Source organism: Canis lupus, chromosome 14, assembly GCF_011100685.1.
Source record: "Canis lupus familiaris isolate Mischka breed German Shepherd chromosome 14, alternate assembly UU_Cfam_GSD_1.0, whole genome shotgun sequence".
Lineage (NCBI taxonomy): Eukaryota > Metazoa > Chordata > Mammalia > Carnivora > Canidae > Canis > Canis lupus.
Genome location: NC_049235.1, coordinates 21158100 through 21177910, shown reverse-complemented (window position 1 = coordinate 21177910; position 19811 = coordinate 21158100). Strand labels below are relative to the sequence as shown.

At 40.9% G+C, this 19811-nt stretch overlaps 1 protein-coding gene across 8 annotated transcripts in view; it reads right to left on the bottom strand.

The window, feature by feature from the left end:
* The window catches only part of DYNC1I1 (dynein cytoplasmic 1 intermediate chain 1), a 311119-nt gene that overhangs the window by 60506 nt on the left and 230802 nt on the right, over positions 1-19811 (bottom strand). For all 8 annotated transcript variants that reach the window (XM_038556867.1, XM_038556870.1, XM_038556869.1 and 5 more), the window contains 3 exons: positions 8645-8791; positions 4572-4685; positions 1948-2081 (listed from right to left, as the gene is read on the bottom strand). In XM_038556867.1, coding sequence (XP_038412795.1) covers positions 1948-2081; positions 4572-4685; positions 8645-8791 — 395 coding nt within the window. The remainder of the gene's footprint in view (positions 1-1947; positions 2082-4571; positions 4686-8644; positions 8792-19811) is intronic.

The window sequence follows — 19811 nt, the reverse complement described above, 5'->3', positions numbered from 1 at the left end:
TTAGGTACCCATCTTTTGAACCACACTGCAAATTCTGATCATGCTTGAAAAAGACAACAGCCACAGAACAAAAATGTTCATCATGCAAAACATTATTCACATTAGAGAAACTAAAAAGAAAAAAAAATCTGAAAGTTATCAGTGAGAATGTTCTGTAGCCTTTGCAGATAATTAAAGTCCCGGATTACATCAATGGAACCTATATGCCCTACTGGTTCTAATAAATTTGTGGATAAAGCTGTGACTCCATATCTGATCCCTGCTCTCTCTGTGCCTTTCGTGCCACTTATGACCTTTTACCCATATTGCAGATATGTGTGCATTTACCTTGCCCATCATCATCACTTTCTTGAAGGCAGGAACCAAGTTTATAGAATGTCTGCATGCCCGGCAGCATCTAGCAGTGCGCTTTGCTCCAAGTAGGTGTGTAGCAAATGTTTGCATGAATGAACAACTTTATCGGGTCTTTTTATGCTTTCATAAAACTTTAATGCATGGTTTTAGTCAGTTTTATGGACATAGAACTATGAGGCATCTCTTTCTACTCATCTTTAAATCATGTGAGCAGGAGATATATTGCTTGTTTTATGTGTAGAACAGTAGGAAAATCACGGCTCCTATTGTCTGAATGGAAGAATTACATAGCTGGGCTGGGGATGCTTCTATAAATCACAAAAACACAGATGTATAAACTTGGAGTAATTTTCGATTTCTCACTAAATCTAAACAGCCTGGAATGAGTACAAGAGATGAAAAAATCAATTGAATTACAACTCCTAAAGTGAAAGAAAATGAAGTACCAAGGTGAACACAGTGAACCTTTCAAAAGGTGGTGAGGCCGCTCATTAAGTCTTGCATGCAATTTTACAATAATTCAAATTACTGGATTTAACCTGATGGTTTAACCTGAGGGTTTTCCAGGGGCATTTACCAATCTCTCAGTCAAGGCAAAATTCTTATCACGTGGAAACTTCACGTTGGTCTGTATCCCATTACCATTCCAGCCTCTCTGATTGGGAGGAAGAGCCCCTGTATTATTTGCCTTATTATTATTTGGGTTATTATTATTATTTCCTAATTCTCCAAATAGATGTTTAGCTCCTCACTTACTATGTGTCAGGCCCCAGGCAGAAAACCAATGATGAAATGAAGAGTTTAATAAGAGAAAAATGGCAAATGAACGAATAAGTGAAATAAAATGTAATTAATGCTATTTGTAGAAGCATATATATGAATATATAAAATAGCAAATTTATCAGACGGCCTGTAGTCCAATCCCATTTATTCTACTTAAATTTTCTCTGTAGTACTTAGCCTCTCAAGCCACACATCTCCTCGTTTATTGGTTTGCTGTCTTTCACCCTCAACTAGAACATGAACTCCATGTCTGTTTCGTCATGGTGCTGGGCACATGGTAGGTTCTTAGTACGTATTCCTCGGAAACATGAATGAATAAAAGAAATGAAAATTCTATGAAACCATAAAGGAGGGAGTGGGTTTTCTCTGCTCAAGAGAGTCAGGAGAGGCTTCCGTGTGGCAGGACCTCTGTGCTGGCTCTTGAAGGCTGAGGAGGAATTAAGCAGGCCCCGAAGGGAGAAGTGCCAGACCTGAGGGAAGAAAGTGAGGGTGGGGACCCGTGCAGCGTGGGGGGAGCCATCTTGGGGGCTTGTTACCCCTGACGGGTCGTGGCTGGAGCATGAAGCTGAGGCCTGGAAGGAGCAGGCAGCCAGGGGTCTTACCGGACATGCTAAGAAGCTTGGGCTCTTTCCCTCAAGGCAGTGTGAACCATCCCCGGCTCACGACGGCTAACGATAAGGGGCACTCGAGGTGGGCTTTGCATGTCTTCAGCTAAGCCTCTCTCCTAATGCAAGGTGGTTCTAATCCAGAACGTGATAACAGACTTTCGGAAATGAGAAACACGTCATCGGTAAGAAAACACAAAATCACCTTCCATGACGACAGGCCGTGTAGACCGTACCCTCCTCGCTGCCAACCACGAAGTTATTGACGTCTCCCGTCGGGAAAGCCATTCCGGTAACGGCCACAGGCTTGGACTTATTGTAAACCAGCTCCATGCTCTCCTGCCGAAACCCGAAACACGGCGAGGTTACGTTCCCTCTGGCAACTCGTCGCCAAGCCAAAGATAGCGCGGAAAAGTCATTCGGCTAAATCGTCTGTTTGCTTTTCACACAGCGTTACAAAAGACCCCGGCTGTGCCAGAAACCACGCTTTACTGCCCCTGACACTCATGCTTCTGCGTATCTCTGGTTTCAGGCCGGCTGGATCCCATCAGTGTGTGCTGCTGCTTCTTAAGTCAGGCAGAGATGACAGGTGAGAATTTCGAAACTAATGGTGCAGAAACTAAAGATAATACTGTAATGGTTACACTTGTCAGCCCCAGGCTTTAATAAAACACACAATACCCTTGTATTTACAAACATTTTCGAAATCAATTGTTCGTGAGAATACACGTGTATTAATATCAGACGTACGAAGCACGTTTGTCAAAGCAAGAGTTTGTGTCCTCCGTGGACTAAAACCAGAAAGTTGTCACTCAAGTCATAAAAACCAGATTTCAATGGGGACATTGAATTTCATGAAGGGCAGCCATTGGGTGTGCAAGCTAGAAGCCCACAAAGAATGGTAGTGAAATAAGTCTTTAAAATGGCAAATGAAAGTCTTTATTTTAGCTCAGATAATTTTCAAATTCGGGAATCAAAGTGTACTTTAAGAGACATTCTGCTGAATTAATGACAGTGAAGAGTAATCAAGTGTAACTAACATCCCTAAATATTTCTGGCTGTTTACATCAAACAGCCTACTTTGCGCACCTGAAGTAATTAAAAAAAAATAATTCTAGGGGATCATGTTGTTATAGTTGCTAGGGAGTGTAGCCTTATTGTGCAAACAAATAAGCCACGTCTTAGCTGAGGAGTCCAGAAATCGGCTGTGTGAGCTAACAGTTCAGGTAGTTCAGATTATATGGTCATGTGACCTGCTCGCAGTACTTGAGATCCACACTCATAGTGAGTGTGTTAGTGAAGGGACACTATGACAGTACAGAAAACTGGGCCACCCAATGGTCTGCTCCATCACTAAAATTAGCAGCAGGAAACGAACAGTCTCTCGGTCACCCACTTGGAACAGAGAGGGATCAGGGTGACCGTTGAATGCTCTCATGTCTGCTTGTCATCCATGGACATGCCATGAAGCTCTCAATCTCTGTACAGGGACAGGAGTCTGTGGGCATGCTAAAACTAATAAAAATGGTCCTGTAGCCCCTGTACGACTGGTTTTAACTTAAACAAATACACGTTTAATCAGCCAAAAGGGCAATTAAAAATTCCTAATTAGAGGGTTCGCTCTCATATCTGTTTGTAATCTCCATGCTTTTAAAAGCAAACAACATATTGCTGAGAATTTTAAGACAAAGCTATAAAATACCCACATACAACTCCCAACTTGTATAATGGTAAAGATCAGTCGAAATAGATGGAACTTAAATAGTTAGGAGCTTATTAGCTCACCCCTCTCCCAGGCTGCCCCAACTCCAAATTATAAAAAGAATTTACTTAGTCTCAATATTTTCTACATCTGTATTTTTGGAGACTTATGGAAGGTTCTTTATGGTTTCACATTTCCTTATGCGTCTTGAAACTACAATGTCTTCTAAAATTGTGAGCCAGACATTCTAGGGTTGTTAATCCAGGAAAGGGAATAGAATTAAAACTGAGAATTATCTCCTAGATATCATTATAATTTTCTTGATGTTATCTCACATTTTTGTCAAAGTCTTAATAATAAACCTTTCTCTGTGTTTTTAGTTGGAGGACAATGAAATTACTTTTTTCCTCATAAAGAAATGTGGACAGAGTGTGTCTACATGGGCATTTCTGTGTGCATGTATGCATCTTGCATATAGATTCTGAAAGTTGCATTTAGATGCCTCCCCCCCAGTGGTCTCTTCCCTTCATGCTTCTTTGTTTTCCATAACTGTAATCAGTAGTGGTTTGGAAATTATGGAACTTTTGCATTTCCAACTTCTCATTTGTTGAGTAAGGAATGGCAGGAGCCATCCTAACAAACATTCCAGAGGAGAAAACAGATGGTTGGACAAATTCTTCACACACACAGACGGTCGTCTAGGCTACAGATGCAAGCAAGGGCTTGGATTTTTGTTTTATGGGGGATACCCTTCCTCCAAGGCAAGTGCCCCTAAGGGATTGCTCTGTGGAGCTCCAACTTCATTTGCGTTTAACAATGCTGTAGGGTACATAGGATTCATACCACAGGCAACTTCTATAATTACTATGCTTTAAAATGGATTATTTCATTTTCACTTGAAACTGACCTAAGGATTAACGTATTACAATAATTACATGATTTGCGGTAAAGGAAATGGGTTTTGGCTTCAGGAGGAGACTGTTGAAAGCAGGCCCCACTCTTTCAAGTGCATCCACTGGTTTTAGCTCCTATAGGATGTGAGGGTTTGGCTTTTAGGAACTGTGTTCCATTAGGCAAGTATCTCTTTTAACCAGGATGCTCTTATGTGTAGGGGAAAACAAACCCACCTGTGGAGTTGAGAGCATGTCCAGGCTCCAGGAACACATTTTGCCATCAGTAGAGACAGTGATGAGGTTATGGGCATTCTGGGTCCCAACAACATTTACACAGTACACGGGATGCTGCAAAAACGTAAACATGGAGGATCAGACGCGATCCAGGAGGAAATGCTTACATTGGAGTGTCAAACACATTACTCTAAAACGAGGATTAAAGAGTGACATAATCCTACAATAATACAAGCCTCAGGTCATTTGCCACTTTTGATTTGAACCCGATTGCTTTCTAAAAGCTCTGGCAGGCACACGTAGTAGTGGAAATACTTACCAAGCTTCACCTTGCTCCGTCAGAGGCAGTCCACCGGAGCTGAAGGAAGCTGCAGCAAATGATGATTGATGGAGCAGAAGCAGCACATAGCTTGGCTTCTAAGCTCACCATGAGTGATGAAAAAGGACAGCTTTCAAACGAGGAGAACTATTGACTTTTGGAACGAGTATGTGTTACTAAATCTGGAGTTTAGTGCATTGTAGTCATAGTGCCAAACATTTGTTAACGTTCTTTATATAAAGTGGTTAATATTCATCAGCCTCTTTAATTTGAGGGAGGGATACTAGTAGGGGGACTTACTGGCATGATGCACCTCATGAGATAAAATTAGGTTCTTTTATGTCACTGCAAAATCTAGGATAATGATAGATTTATTTTTCAAAATATCATTTGGGTTACTATGGAGGCTTCGATTTGGCCAGGGCCTGGAGGAAGGTCATTTCTACATCCAGGGAAGCATAGACAAGATGCTCTAACCTCCTGTCATAACTCTAGAAGGCTATCCCACTCTGTAGAATCCTAAATGGTAGGTTAAAATCATTTGCAGCTGCACATTAAATACTAAATGGAAGGTTAGCATAAGCAGAACCTAACAGTCCTGTGGGTTAGATTTTAGGCAGCTTAGCCATCATGGGCCAAACCACAAGTGAGTTGGTGCTTCTCTGTGCAAATAGCTGACAGTCTAAGTCTTACTCTTGATGAGTTACTGTCCATAATACCTAGCCACAATGACAATGAAACAATCTTTAATATTGGAAAGTTGATATTATATAAAGGATGGTTCCCAAACTATTATTATCATATAAACTCCTGGTCAGAAGGAACTGTAATCATCATCTAGGGCAGCTGCTCATCTGTCTCCACCGTGAGGTGGTCCAAAGTCTGCTGAAGCACCTTTCTAAAGGGTAGCCAGATTTTGTACTGATTCTCGGGGAGTTCTTCCTTCCACCACTGGGGATAAGGAAAGCTTAGGAGATACTTTTAGTACTGTGCCCTCTGGGATTATACAGATCAAGTCCAAACAATATTTATAAATGGTTGTTATATCACGCCTCTCCTCTAGTCCTGTCTTACTCAGACTACTCACACTGATCCTCTCCAGTTCCTTCACTGGTTCTTGAGTACCTGGCTTTCAGGTTTTCAATACCCTCCTCATCCTGGTCACTCCCTTTTGAATACATTATATTTTATCTGAGTTCGTCTTACAGCAAAGTTCTGAGAATGAAACACACTGTAGACCTATATGCCGACCAACAGAATAGAGAAATCTAGGATGTGTTGAATTTTTACTTCTGTGTGATAAAAAGTACACCCGTATTTATGTATGCTAAGATTACATTGGCTTTTTTGGCAGTTGCATCAGCTCTTTTCCCGGTGCCGATGGACAGCCAAGTAAACCCCTAAGTGTTTTTCACACCATGTTCCTATAGAAACTTTGAGTCAGCCTTAGTGGATATGGACAGTGGAGAGTACAGCAGGGGTCTGAAACTCAATGCCATCCTGATCAGGTCTCCAAATTTCAAGAGGACTGACTGGTTGTGGGATTGTGGACAATGGTTTTTCCCAGGCCTCCAGTGTATGCAGAACCTGTAGCAGTGAGTAATGAAACTCAAGGCCCCAGCCACACAGCATTCAAAGCTCAGCGTCCAAATCAAGTGTGAGAATTGATGGAACAGATTCTCACCTAAAAACAGCAGACGTTAAAACTGAAGAATGGAAAAGCAAGGTCTGAACGTTGTTGTGAGCCTGAAATCCACCTAGTATTTTTCAGCAAGAGTTCAGTGGGGTTTCTTTGTTAACTTCCAAGCATCAAAACAAAGCACCAAAATTCTAGTGGATTGGGACTCCTAAGGGTGGTTGCAGGAGGGAAAGGAAAGCATCTAGAAGAATGTATAGAGCCAAATGCCTAGAAAAAGAATGTGCGTGGTAGCCTTTCCTGGCTTTAATCAGTACTACTGGCCTGTGCTTTCATGAGTAATAAAACTTGGCTTAAAAGAAAAGAGAGAGATGTAAAGAAACCAGAACAGAAGCAGACACGTGGGAATGCCTACACACACACACACACACACACACACACACACACACGGGCATACACAACTCTCCTTAATGGAAAGGAAAAAGCAACGCCACAGCTCATTTTTCCAGTATACATGCCAGATTGTTTTTATTTATTTAAGGAATAAACTTACTGTGTGGCAGAAGGGTTTTGCTTTAATTAGGATTTCCTGTTGTCCCAAATGCATATGTGTGGTGGGTGTGAAAGGAAATTAGTAATCTGTGGTGGGCCTCATTTTCCTTAACCACTTTTGATCCTGGTACCAATCAGCCAGGCATTAGTAGAAGTTGAAAGGCAGTCACAAAATTAACTGTGCCCTTTTAGCTATGGACTCAACAAAATGCAGCAAAAGAGGGGAAAAAACATTTTATTTTCAAACAGAAATATGTTACTGTTTGATAATAATAGTATTTTAGTTGTGATGACCATATCCTAAGTTACTTGACAAAGAAAGCTTAAGTCTTTGAAAGAGCTCCTGGATTTGGATTTCCCCCCAAAACTTACTGCTCTAACATTTGGATTTACAATTCTTGAAATTTCACCAGAGATGCTCAGAAACACACCAGATAAGCACATCCAGCCAAGAAGTGGTTTCACACTACTTGAGCAAACACCTGCATCAAACCGTCTTCTCCTGGGTCACAATTTTCTGTTATTAGTTTGGAGAAATGGGGTAGGCAAGAGCAATTTTCCAAGATTCCCAAGAAGTAGTTTCACCTGCATATGTCTTAGGCCCAAGTCAATCAGAATTAAGGTTGACTTGGTATTTGTCATTTCCCATTGTCAGTCTTACAAGGGTGGAAGAATTTTCCTCTTCATGGTCTTAGCTAAATCAGCTAGCAGTCCTTTTTTAAAGCTAGAATGGTTTTGAGGCCAGCAGATGGAACAAATGAGGCAACCACATTAAGGAAATTGAAACAATAGTAGAGCTGTATCCTTGGGCATAATTTGGGCATTTCAGAGAAAGAACATCAGTTACTCTGAATGTCAAGGTAGCAAGGATTGATGGAGACATGCCTGTCTTCTCATTCCTCCTTAACAACTGCTAAACACACCTGTCATTCTCTTAAAGGAAATGACAGAGTAGTTGTCTTATGAACACTATACTGAACCTCTTCTGCTAAATTGTGGGTAATGGTTTTGAGATGTTGACTTTTAACCCCAGGGATTATATTGTCACTGTAGACTTTACCGTTGAGACTTACAACCATGCATTCCAGAATTTAAAGCCATAGCACTCCCTCAAATCACAGATGGAAAAGGACCGTTGGCAAAAATCCCATATACCATCCCTAGACACAAAATGCTTACTCTCCTTGGCCTGTTTGAAAATATGAGTCGTCATGTTATAATGGAAACACAAAGGGTTTCTTTACAATAATTTCACAGATACCTCTGTCAAAGTTTCTCCCTGTGTCCTTTTTTTTTAGTTTTAATCCATCCCCGCCTCTCCAATGGACTTTGGTGTATCCAGAGAGCTCCTTTCTATGTGCTAAAACTTGTAGATCATTAAGAGATTTCTCTAAACCCAGTGTTTCCTTCCCCTACTTTTCACTTGGCTTTATTTTGGTCAGTCAGGATACAATCACTATAAATCACATGCTTCTCACTTGGAGTTATTGACCACATGTGTACTTGTGTCAGTTATCCGCTTTCAGGGCTTGGGTGGCTGGAAGAGAAATGACAAAGTCGACTTACGGTGTGTGCAGCAGCTGACAAGGGTGTCCTCTGTACTGGCGTCCTTCGATGACTGCGATTATCCCACAGGACAATTTGGCCTGAGTAAGTACCACCAACCACCAAGTTGGGATGGAAACGAGCGAAGCACACTGACATCACAGATGACTGGGAGGAGAAAGGGGAGAAACATGTACTGTGAAATGGTTGGAGAAGGCTCTTCCTGGAGAGAAAACAGTTCATCACATCAACTCAACACATCCTGGAAAACACAAAGCAATTGTTAAATGCATAGTTAGTAGAATATTTTCTACGTAGACACAGACTTTTCCCTTGAGGGGTTGGTCAATGGTTACCCTTTAGAACTTGAAATTTGACATCCTGGCCACGTCTTCAAATAGGCATAAAACCTATCTTATGTGCATCATGGTCTTGTGGTATGTAAAGCTTGGTTTGTGGACATTTCCCATTCATCAACGAAATTGCATCAGAATTAATAGGAGTTCTCCAATAAAGTCTTAACAAAGCAATTCTTTACTTTGAGGGCAGGGCCACATCAAGTTATACTATATACAGTGTTGGCAAAGCTTCAAGGACCTTGAGACGTGGTGCTTTTTTTGGTTTTTTGTTTTCAACTTAATGTAGACTTCTAGGAAGTATACTGACCTCAGACTGATCCAACTGGTTCCTTTTCAAATTCCCCCACCTCCCATGGGCATTCTCCTGACCTTGATCCTGCCCACTTCAGACAATCCTTAATGTTATTCTTTGCCTATTTTAACAAACAGTCAGTGGTAGATTTCAGACCAGCTCTACCAGGGCCTGTCATAGCATCACGAATGTGGTTTCTGAAATTCCACAAAAGACTACTGGGCACTACATTTTATAGGAAATTACTTAGAACCATGATACAGTTAAAATCAGATAAGTTGGCCATTCCACATTTTCAAAAAAGTCCATTTTGATTCCCATAGTGCTTCCATGTTTATATGTAAGTAATTGTTTTTAATAAATACATGTCATCCTTTCACTTAAATTCAATGAATGACCTTACATGTAAGAAAGGCATTGTACCAGGCATTATGGGAACACAAAGGTAGTCACTGCCCTCAATAAACTCGGGCCCTGATAAGGGAAACAAAAAAGCATGCATGCTGATGAACAGAGCTGCATAATATGCTGCTAGTCCAAGACTTCATATGAAAAAAGAAAAAGACACCTCTCTGCACAGACATAGTCCTGTGGGGAGGTGCATGCTTTGGCGAGTGGAAAGGAAGGTGGATCTTTGTCTTCACTTGTTCCTTGGGTTTGACATCTTTGTGCAGGGCACGACATGCACGCACAAAGAGCAGCCTTGAATGTGATGCATGCCATGACTAAAGCATAGTAGCATGTGTGCGTGCATGTGTGTCTTTGTGTGTGTGATGGAGGTGGTGGGAAAGATTGGTTTTAGCTAGGGAAGGGGAGAAAAGAGGAAAGTAGAAAGAGTGGATGGTTAGAAAGACCTCATGAATGGCAGTGTTTCATTCCTTTAAGTACATGTGGAACACTCAGCAAATGGAGAGGAAAAGAAAGAGACATTCCTGAGAGATGGGATAATAGGAAGAAAGACTGGAGGCTGGTGAGCAGCCCAAACTGGCAGTCTGGTTTGGTTGGAAAGCAGCTTGCATGGAAGAGGCAGGTAGCAGGGATTGTGGCTACGGAGGTCACCTGGGTCAGACAAAAGAGGGCCTTGACTGGCAGGTACTGTTTGGATTTTTTTCTGTGGGCGGTAGTGAGAAATCACAGCTTTCTGAGGAGAAACGTCAGAGGATCAAAGGTTGTAACTGATAGGCCAGCAAAGTAAAAAAAGTGATTGAAAAAAAAAATTATGATCTCTTCCTGACTGGGAAGCTAAATGTCCATGCCTAAAAAAGATCAGATTTACTATCAGCCTAAGTCTTCCTTGTCGGAAAGAGCTTCAGATATGTTGAGGTAGAAGAAAGAATGCAGACTATTTTTCAATGTCATGTTTTCCTAGTTTGAATGATTTTCAGTTCCAATTCCTTGAACACGATTAGATGGAGAACATGCTTGTGCCCCAATCTGGTTTTCATAAAGTTCAAGAATAACTCTCAATAATGATACTGAATTAAAGAAAAAGAAAATAATGCTGGTCAGCTTCTTGTTTTACACATCCCACAGAAGTGATTCTTAGTTTTCAACTGATGAAATTCTTATGTTGCTTGAGCTATGTTGGAAACATTTTCTTTAAAGCTTCAGAAAGACTTAAAATTATCCAGGTGGTATCAACAATTGAATTTACCAAAGCTCCAATCAATATAGATAAAGGAATGTCATTAAACTTGAAAAATCCAGAATTCATCCACTTGATTGCTTCTGTGTTTCAGCAAATCCCAGCAAATACCACTCCAAACCTTGCACAGTTGTTAAGAGACAAACTAGAGAAAAATAGTGGAGGTACTCCTACAAAACTTAAACATATAGTTGTTGATCACCTAGAATCCAACTCCACAAAGTGAGAACACTGTCTAATTCTGATATTTTCATTCATTACTGTTCATTATTCATCAAACACAGAGCACTCACTGAGTACTAATGACACCATTTCAAAAAAAACGTTTAAATGTGACAAATGCCCCCACTCTTGAATTCAGAATTCGATTTGCATTTGATAAAAAGTCAAATTCATGCTAAGACAGAGTTACAGTACCTTAGAGCCCCAGAATTCTACCACCAAAGTTGACTTTGTTTTGCTGCAAACCAAAACATGAGGAGAAAGAACAGACACACTTGTTTTTATTTTATATTTGAAAGATTAGAAATGGAAGAGTAGTTATGTGATTATCAATTTCGTTTACATTGTAAATTGCATACATTAATTATAACATGTATTCTATGTGGCATAGAATATAAAAGTTCAAAACAGTTCTCCAGGGTGTGCCTCATTTGACATACTATCATTCATATGGAAACAGTAAGGCAGTATGATCTCAATTATCTAGATGTAAAGTCTAAAATTTTAGTCATCTCTCGAGATGTTTTTAAGTATCCTGATGTTTCATGTAATGGTGGCAAACATTTAGATGATTGACTGAATTTTTTATTTTTCATCCAAATGTTTAGGTTCCTTCAGTCATATGGGAACAGTCCCTCAATTAGAGAGAAAACTCTTCTTCTACTTTGGAAAGTCTGCATCAACTCCTAGAAGTAGTCTTAGAAAACCCCTGAGATCTGCTGTTCATATAGCTACTGATCTAGTTGTTGTTGCCAATTGTCGTGGAATTTATTGACTGTCAGCATAAACAGCAAAGGATGATATCACCCTGTCAGTTGCATCAATTTGGTAAAGAGTAAAATAGCATTCCCCCAAAATTGATTGACACTACTAAAATATGTGAGGTTTTTTTTGTTGTTCTCATTTGCACAGTACATTTTCTGAAGATATAATCTATGAAAAACATTATTAATAATGGTAGTTTAAAAAATTTCATCACTTTCCTAGGCATTTAAAATTCTGAAGCTGGGCCCCTGGGTGGCTCAACAGTTGAACATCTGCCTTTGGCTCAGGACGTGATCCTGGAGTCCCGGGATCGAGTCCCACATCCGGCTCCCTGCGTGGAGCCTGCTTCTCCCTCTGCCTGTGTCTCTGCCTATCTCTCCCTGTGTCTCTCATTAATAAACAAATAAAATTAAAAAAATAAAATTCTGAAGCTAATTCACTTATTTAGGGTTGTAATGCAACATTATTAAATTATATGACTAATACAATTAAGACAAGCAAAATTACTCAGAACCAAGAAGCTTCCCTACCTCGTTTTTCTTAGCTTTATAAGAATATATATTTCTTTTTCTTTAATATTTATTTATTTATTTATTTATTTATTTATTTATTTATTTATTTATGATAGACATAGAGCGAGAGAGAGAGGCAGAGACACAGGCAGAGGGAGAAGCAGGCTCCATGCAGGGAGCCTGACGTGGGACTCGATCCCAAGACTCCAGGATCACACCCTGGGCCAAAGGCAGGCGCCAAACCGCTGAGCAACCCAGGGATCGCCAAGAATATATATTTCTAAAGATATTTTTGGGAGTTTTAATTTTTTACTTATTTTATTTTATTCCTTAAGATATAAGAGCATTAGATTTATTTTGAGAAATAGCATAAGGCTGGGATGCCTAGGTGGTTCAGTGGTTAAGTATCTGCCTTCAGCTCAGGGCATGACCCCAGGATCCAGGATTGAGTTCTGCATCAGGCTTCTTACAGGGAGCCTACTTCTCCCTCTGCCTATGTCTCTGCCTCTCTCTCTCTGTCTCTCATAAATAAATAAATAAAATATTTAAAAAATAACGTATGGCCTTTAAACATTCAAATCAAGTACTTTACATGAGTGGAAAAATAATGATAAAGTTGATGAGAATTTCTGGACAGGGTTAGTCTAATCTTAGTGTAAGTTTTTCTGACACCACAGTTGAATGTTCTTACAAGGTTAGTGAGTTCATTGATATGGCCCAGAAATATGATTAACTCATCCATTAAAAGCTTGATGTAAAGCCAGTGAGTCAGACCAGCTATATTCTGACACCAGCAACCCAGACCATTTCCAAGAGGATGAACACTACCTTTTGATTATTTGTGTATTATAGTTCCATCACATCAGGACAAGCAAGGTTTCGAGACTATGTTTAGAGAATCAGGGCACCTCTATGGAGAATTTCTGGTGTCCTTCCCAGACACAGCAGCCTGGATGCTCCTGAGGAAACTTTGTTCAATTTTTAATCTTGAGCAGTCTGCTTGGTTACTACTGGCTGTCCCTGCAAAGGCAGCCCTCCCCCTTATCCCTATGGCCACATGCCCACTTGCACACAAGCTGACCCACTAGACAGGGTTCCACACTCTCATCATCTATTTCAAGAAAAGGTAGTTTATTTTCCCCCTTTCACAGGGTGAATTCAGAAACAAGACGGGTGGAGACTCTGCTTTTATGGTCTCCTTTCACTCACTGCACACCACCGCATTCAATTGCAGTCGGTCCCAATCCCTCTTTCAGTGGCTGTGGGAGCTGTTTTCTATTTTATAGAGCTAATCCTGGCCAGTTTAGGGACGGTACTTCCCCTTAACCACAGACCCAGATGCCCAGGGCAAAGAGCCTGTGGTCATTGTTGGCTGGGCAGCTTGCCCCTTATGTTCACATTTGATATGGTTGCCCAAGTCCTTTTGTGTGTGGCACCCTGCCCACTCCCCAGCCACTGTGCCTGGGTGGGAGGGTAGAGGGGTCCTGCATTCAACAGTATCTCCTATTTCAGTACCATCTCTTCTGGGGAGAGGCTGGTCCCAAGAGGGAATGGCCATATTGTTGCCATATGCTCTTAAATGGTGGCTGACATTTTATTTGCCTAAAAGCAAATGCTTAACTGTCAGAGGGCTGTGAGGCAGACAGATCAGATGCTTCTGGCTACTAGTGAGCTAGAATATATTTCTGCAAGTACCTAAGAAACCCACAAAGATATTTCTTTTGTTAATGGAAACACATGTAATTGGAGAACACCGCTGTCGAAAACCCCTCTTATAGGCAATCATGTAGCACCAGGCATCTGACAATGTGGAAGGTGTGAAGGTGGTAAAGCCAAGACATGAGTCGGGCACTTCACTTTAATGGAGATGAAGGAAAGAGTCTTTTTTTTCTTTCAGAGCTCTCTTATCTTCTGCCTAAGCCTCTATCCCAGGGTGCACAGTCATTCTTCTAAACTCTAAGAGTGACCATCTCCTGAAAGTTATCACTCCATTAGTAAGTGTGCCCAGGAGTGCCCAGGAGCAAAGACTGAATGAGCTGGCTTGCTACCTCTTAACTCAATTTGTGTTAAAAATATTTAAAGCATCTGATTCTAAAATTCGATCTCCCAAAGATTAGAAACACTCATGATGATCCTCTTTCTTACAATCCCTTAGAATTTTCATACCTTTCAGTAGTGAGATGCTACTGTGTAGCGAGAGACTGATCTGGACTGTGCTGAGAATACAAAAGTTAGTGCACAAACCAGAATGAGATGCCACTTCTCACTTACGAGTATGGCTATAATTTAAAAATGTCTGCATATCAACTATACCTCAATAAAGCGGGGGGAGTGCAAAAAGGGGGGTAAAATACCAAGTGTTGGTGAGGATATGGAGAAATGGGAACACTCATACAATGCCAGTGGGAAGTGACATAAGGCAGCCACTCTAGACAACAGTGTGGCAGTTCCTGAACAAGTTAAACACACAGTTAACATATGATCCAGGAATTCCACTCCGAGGTATACACCCAAGATAACTGAAAACATATGACAACACAGAAACTTGTATGTGAACGTTCATAGCAGCGTTATTCATTAGAGTCAAACAGTGGAAATAACCCAAACATCCACCAACTGAGGAATAGATAAACAAAATGTGGTAAAGCCATACCATGGAACAGAAATTCATAAATAAAAAAGAAACACAGTACTGAGACATGCTATAGCATAGATGAGCCTTGAAAATATGCTAAGTCACAAAGGCCACATATTGTATGCCTCCATTTATAGGAAATGTCCAGAATAGGCAAATCCATAGGAGAAGAAAGCAAATTCGAGGTTGCTTATGGTGGAGATCAGGGGAACAATGAAGAAATGACTACTAATGAGCATAAGATTTACTTTGGGGGTGATAAAAGCATTCTAGAATTATATAGTGGTGATGGTTGTGCAACTCTGTGAATATACTAAAGAACACTGAATTCTATCCCTTAAAAGGATGAATTTTACCTCAATTTTAAAAAATTTTAGTGAGCAGACACTTTCTGATAGTGGAGCTCACCAACCTTATTTGTTATCTTCAGGACAACTGTCTGGACTATTGTGATCACTCTTTCTTCGAACAAAATTATTCAATTCTCTTTACTTCCCCCTGAACTTCTTCAATTTCTACTCCCTGAGAGCCCTGAGGTGGAAAGGGAGAAACGGACACACGTGCAGCCCCTAGAGCTGACTACCTGCACTGACACCTACCAGCTGTGTGACTCCTCTCAGACTTAATTTTTTTTTTGCCCATTTTCAGATTATTTATTTTAAAAGACTGTGGTGAAATACACATGAAATTTACTAACATAATAGTTTTTTAGGTGTCCCGTTCAGCAGCACTAAGTGCTTTGACACTATTGTGCAACCAGCACCACTATCCACCTCAGAACATTCTCACCTCCCCCAGCTGAAATTCCATATCCACTAAACACTAGTTCCCCATTCCCACCCTCCTCCCAGCCCCTGGGAACCACCATTCTACTCTAGGAACCCCATGGAAATGGAATAGTCTGGTATTTGCCCTTTCATGACTGGTGTATCTCACTCAGCACAGTGTCCTAAAGCTGTTAGTATGCCCATGTAATAATACTCCAAGTGCTGCTACATCCACGTCACAGCAGGTACCAAAATTTCCTTCCTTTTTAAGGCTGAATGATATTCCATTGTGTGTTTATACCAGTTTGTTTATCTAGTCATCTGTCCATGGATGTATGAGTTGCTTTCACCTTTTGGCTCTCTTGAGTCATGTAACTTTGAATATGAGTGGGTACAAATATTTCGTTAGGATCCTGCTTTCAGTTATTTTGGGTATATACTTGTCAGTGGAATTGCTAGATCATGTTCTACTTTTCATTTTTTAAACCTGTCCTACTGTTTTCTACAGCGGCTGCATCATTGTACATTCCTACCAGCAATGCACAAAGGTTCTGATTTCTCCACATCCTCGACCTGCGTTCTGTTTTGTTCCTTCTAGTAGCCATCCTACCTGGAGGAAGGTATCTAAGCCTGAATTCTCCATTCAAAACAAAAGCATAATACTTCTTGCCCTGCTTACAAACAGGTCATTTTCTTTGCCTCCATTCTTTGGGGCTGTTGGAAGATTTGAAGTTAGTAATGCAGTTTACAGACCGATAAACAATATGCCCCCATATAGAGTTAGAAGTGACTATTTTGTGATTTGAAGAAATATTTCCAGACAAAAGTCCTGATGACCCCTCATTTTGCTCAACAAATCTTTCCTTTTTTTTTTTTTTTTAAAAAAAAAAAAAAAAGATTTTATTTATTTGAGAAAGAGAGAGAGAGTAGCGAGGTGGCAGGGGCAGAGGGAGAGGGAGAAGCAGACTCCCAACTGAGCTGAGAGCCTGACATGGGGACATGGGGCTTGATCCCAGGACCCTGGAATCATGACCCAGGCAAAAGGCAGACACCCAACCCACTGAGCCACCCAGGTACCCTCAACAAATTCTTCCTAAATAACTCTTACAGTAATTCTTGGCTCTACCTTGATGATCTGGGTTGACAAACTGTCTCCTTAGAAGCATTACTGCACCTTTTGCTACATGGTTTAACTCTTTGGAGTCTTTATTTTTGATAATGCTTGCCTCCTGTCTGGGATGTTAACTCTTCCATTTCACACATCCTCATGGCTGATTTGAGTTCCTGTTGTTGGTGGCAATTCCACATCCTGACATCTAATGACTGGATAAAGAGGGAGAGAAGGAAGAGGAAAACTAGTGCAATATTAGCACCAGAGATGACTGTGGCAAAAGACTGGGTTTATGTTACATTGTTGTTCCTATGCACACTCATAGGGCAAGCACTGGAAATTTGGGGACTTAAGGTTCTAAATCACAGTTGGTAATGCCTTTAGTGCAAGTACTTCTGAATACAATAAAATTCCAGGGCAATGGGATAATTTGCATACTATTCCCCAAAAGTTTTCTGAAATGGGATTAAAAAAATTTTTTTTAAAGATTTACTTATTTGAGGGATCCCTGGGTGGCGCAGCGGTTTGGCGCCTGCCTTTGGCCCAGGGCGCGATCCTGGAGACCCGGGATCGAATCCCACGTCGGGCTTCCGGTGCATGGAGCCTGCTTCTCCCTCTGCCTGTGTCTCTGCCTCTCTCTCTCTCTCTCTCTGTGACTATCATAAATAAATAAAAAAAAATTAAAAAAAAAAAAAAGATTTACTTATTTGAGAGAGAGAGACAGCAATGGAGCTATTAGGAAAGAGCATGAGCAGGGAGGAGAGAGAGACACAGACTTCCCACTGAGTGGGGAGCCCAATGTGGGCTCGATTCAAGGACCCTGAGATCATGACCCAAGCTGAAGGCAGATGCTTAACCAACCGAACCACTCAGGTACCCTGGGATTTTTTTTTTTTTTTTTTTTTTTACCATATTTCACATCTTAAGTCAGTGCTGGGAACCTACTTATATGTGATGTGACTTTATATCTAATTATTACCTGTTCATCATTCACCTGTGTCATCCACATGGGTGTGTGGACCCCTGAGGCTGTTTTCTAAATCATTATTACTCCAAATTTGCCAGTGCTTTAGGATCATCTGAGGAACTTTAAAAAATTTCTCATGCTCAAGGGACATCCCATACCAATTAAATCTGAATTTCTGGGGGTAGGAAATTCCCATGTGCAGTCAAGTGAAAAGTACAGTTTTAAATCAGCATTTCTCAAACTTATCTGAATACAAGAAGGACTTAGAGAGTTTATTAAAAACTCTATTGTACACTTTATTCTTGGATCCCAGCCTGGAACTCCTGAATCAGGATTTCAAAGAGGCCCAGTGATCTGTGGATTTAACAAGCACCCAGGGTCTTACTGAATTATCATTGAGAAATCTGGAGAACCCAATTCTAAAACAATGAAATTAGTAGAATATAACCCAAAGTCACAGTGGGATCCATTTCCTTTGGTATCAATGTAGGTCATCCCTGGGATGTTTCCTTTATGGGTCACATGCTCTGGTCACAACCTGCCCAACTGAGACATATGTGATCCAATAAATGTTCTTCTGCTACAAGCCATTGCTGAATTCCCCTCAATTTTATTTGCCAGTTTTTACATTTACCCTTGCTTCCTCTCCTTCCTCAATGACTGGGCTCTTAAAAAAGTATTAATAAAAAGGGCAGTAAAGGTTTGGTCCCCAACTTCCCTTCAGCAACACTCTTTGTGTTGACCCTGAACATCTGAAAGTTTGCTTGTTTATTATTTTTTAATAAGATTTTATTTATTTATTCATGATAGACATAGAGAGAGAGAGAGAGAGAGAGAGAAAGACAGAGAGAGAGAGAGAGAGAGAGAGGCAGAGACACAGGCAGAGGGAGAAGCAGGCTCCATGCAGGGAGCCCGATGCGGGACTCGATCCTGGGTCTCCAGGATCACGCCCTGGGCCAAAGGCAGGTGCTGAACCACTGAGCCACCCAGGGATCCCCTTCTCATTTATTATTAAGGGATAATGAACATTAGCATTGTCACACCACATTACATGGTTATTCGCTTGTTGGGGGGGGTGTTCCAAAAGTTTTGAGCACCTACTGAGTGCCAAACATGTGGTATATATTTTGCTATATATGAGTCCCAGTGGGTAATTTTGCCTTCATTATTCCAAATTAGGAAACCCAGGCATGGGCAAGTAAAGCCACTGACTTGGATCAACCGAATATTAGGTGGCAAAGTCCAGATTTGAACTACAGCCTGGCTGATTTAGAAGCCAATATGCCGTGAAAGTTTGCATCAATTGAATACCAGGTGTATTTTCTCTTTGAGATACCCAAGGCCCCTCCTGAGTCCACACCTCTGACTTCATATTGTGGTGCTGGTAATCACGGAGCTTCATTCAGCCCCACAGGGCAGAGAAGGCTTTTGGGCTCCCTGCCCACTATGATGGCCTTGGCATTGACTCTCCAACCCCTCTCCAGTTGGACTTCTGTTGCTGGTGTTTAGATTGATCACCTGCCTCAGCTCTTAGTCTACCAGTTGTGACAGGTGACAACAGAGCTAATTAGCACCAATTGTGGTGATATTTACCATGAGGTGGGTACTTCCTGCTGCGAACTGATTGAGACCAATTAATCATTCCATAGGAGTCTACTGAACAGCGAGCAGCTGGGAACTGACTGTGTCACTACTGACAAGCTCTGCATTTATTGTCACCACTTTGGGAGGAAATGTTTTGTTTTCATCTTGCTACTATGCAGCCAAACCAAAAATGCCAATCCAATACAACAAATTCTGCTTAAATAAGTGTTTATCTCCCCTCCCAAATAATTACATGAATTATTAATTATTGTAGAAAGGAAGAATGTTTCTGCATGCTTCAGTAAACAAGACCAACCTGACAGCAAGGT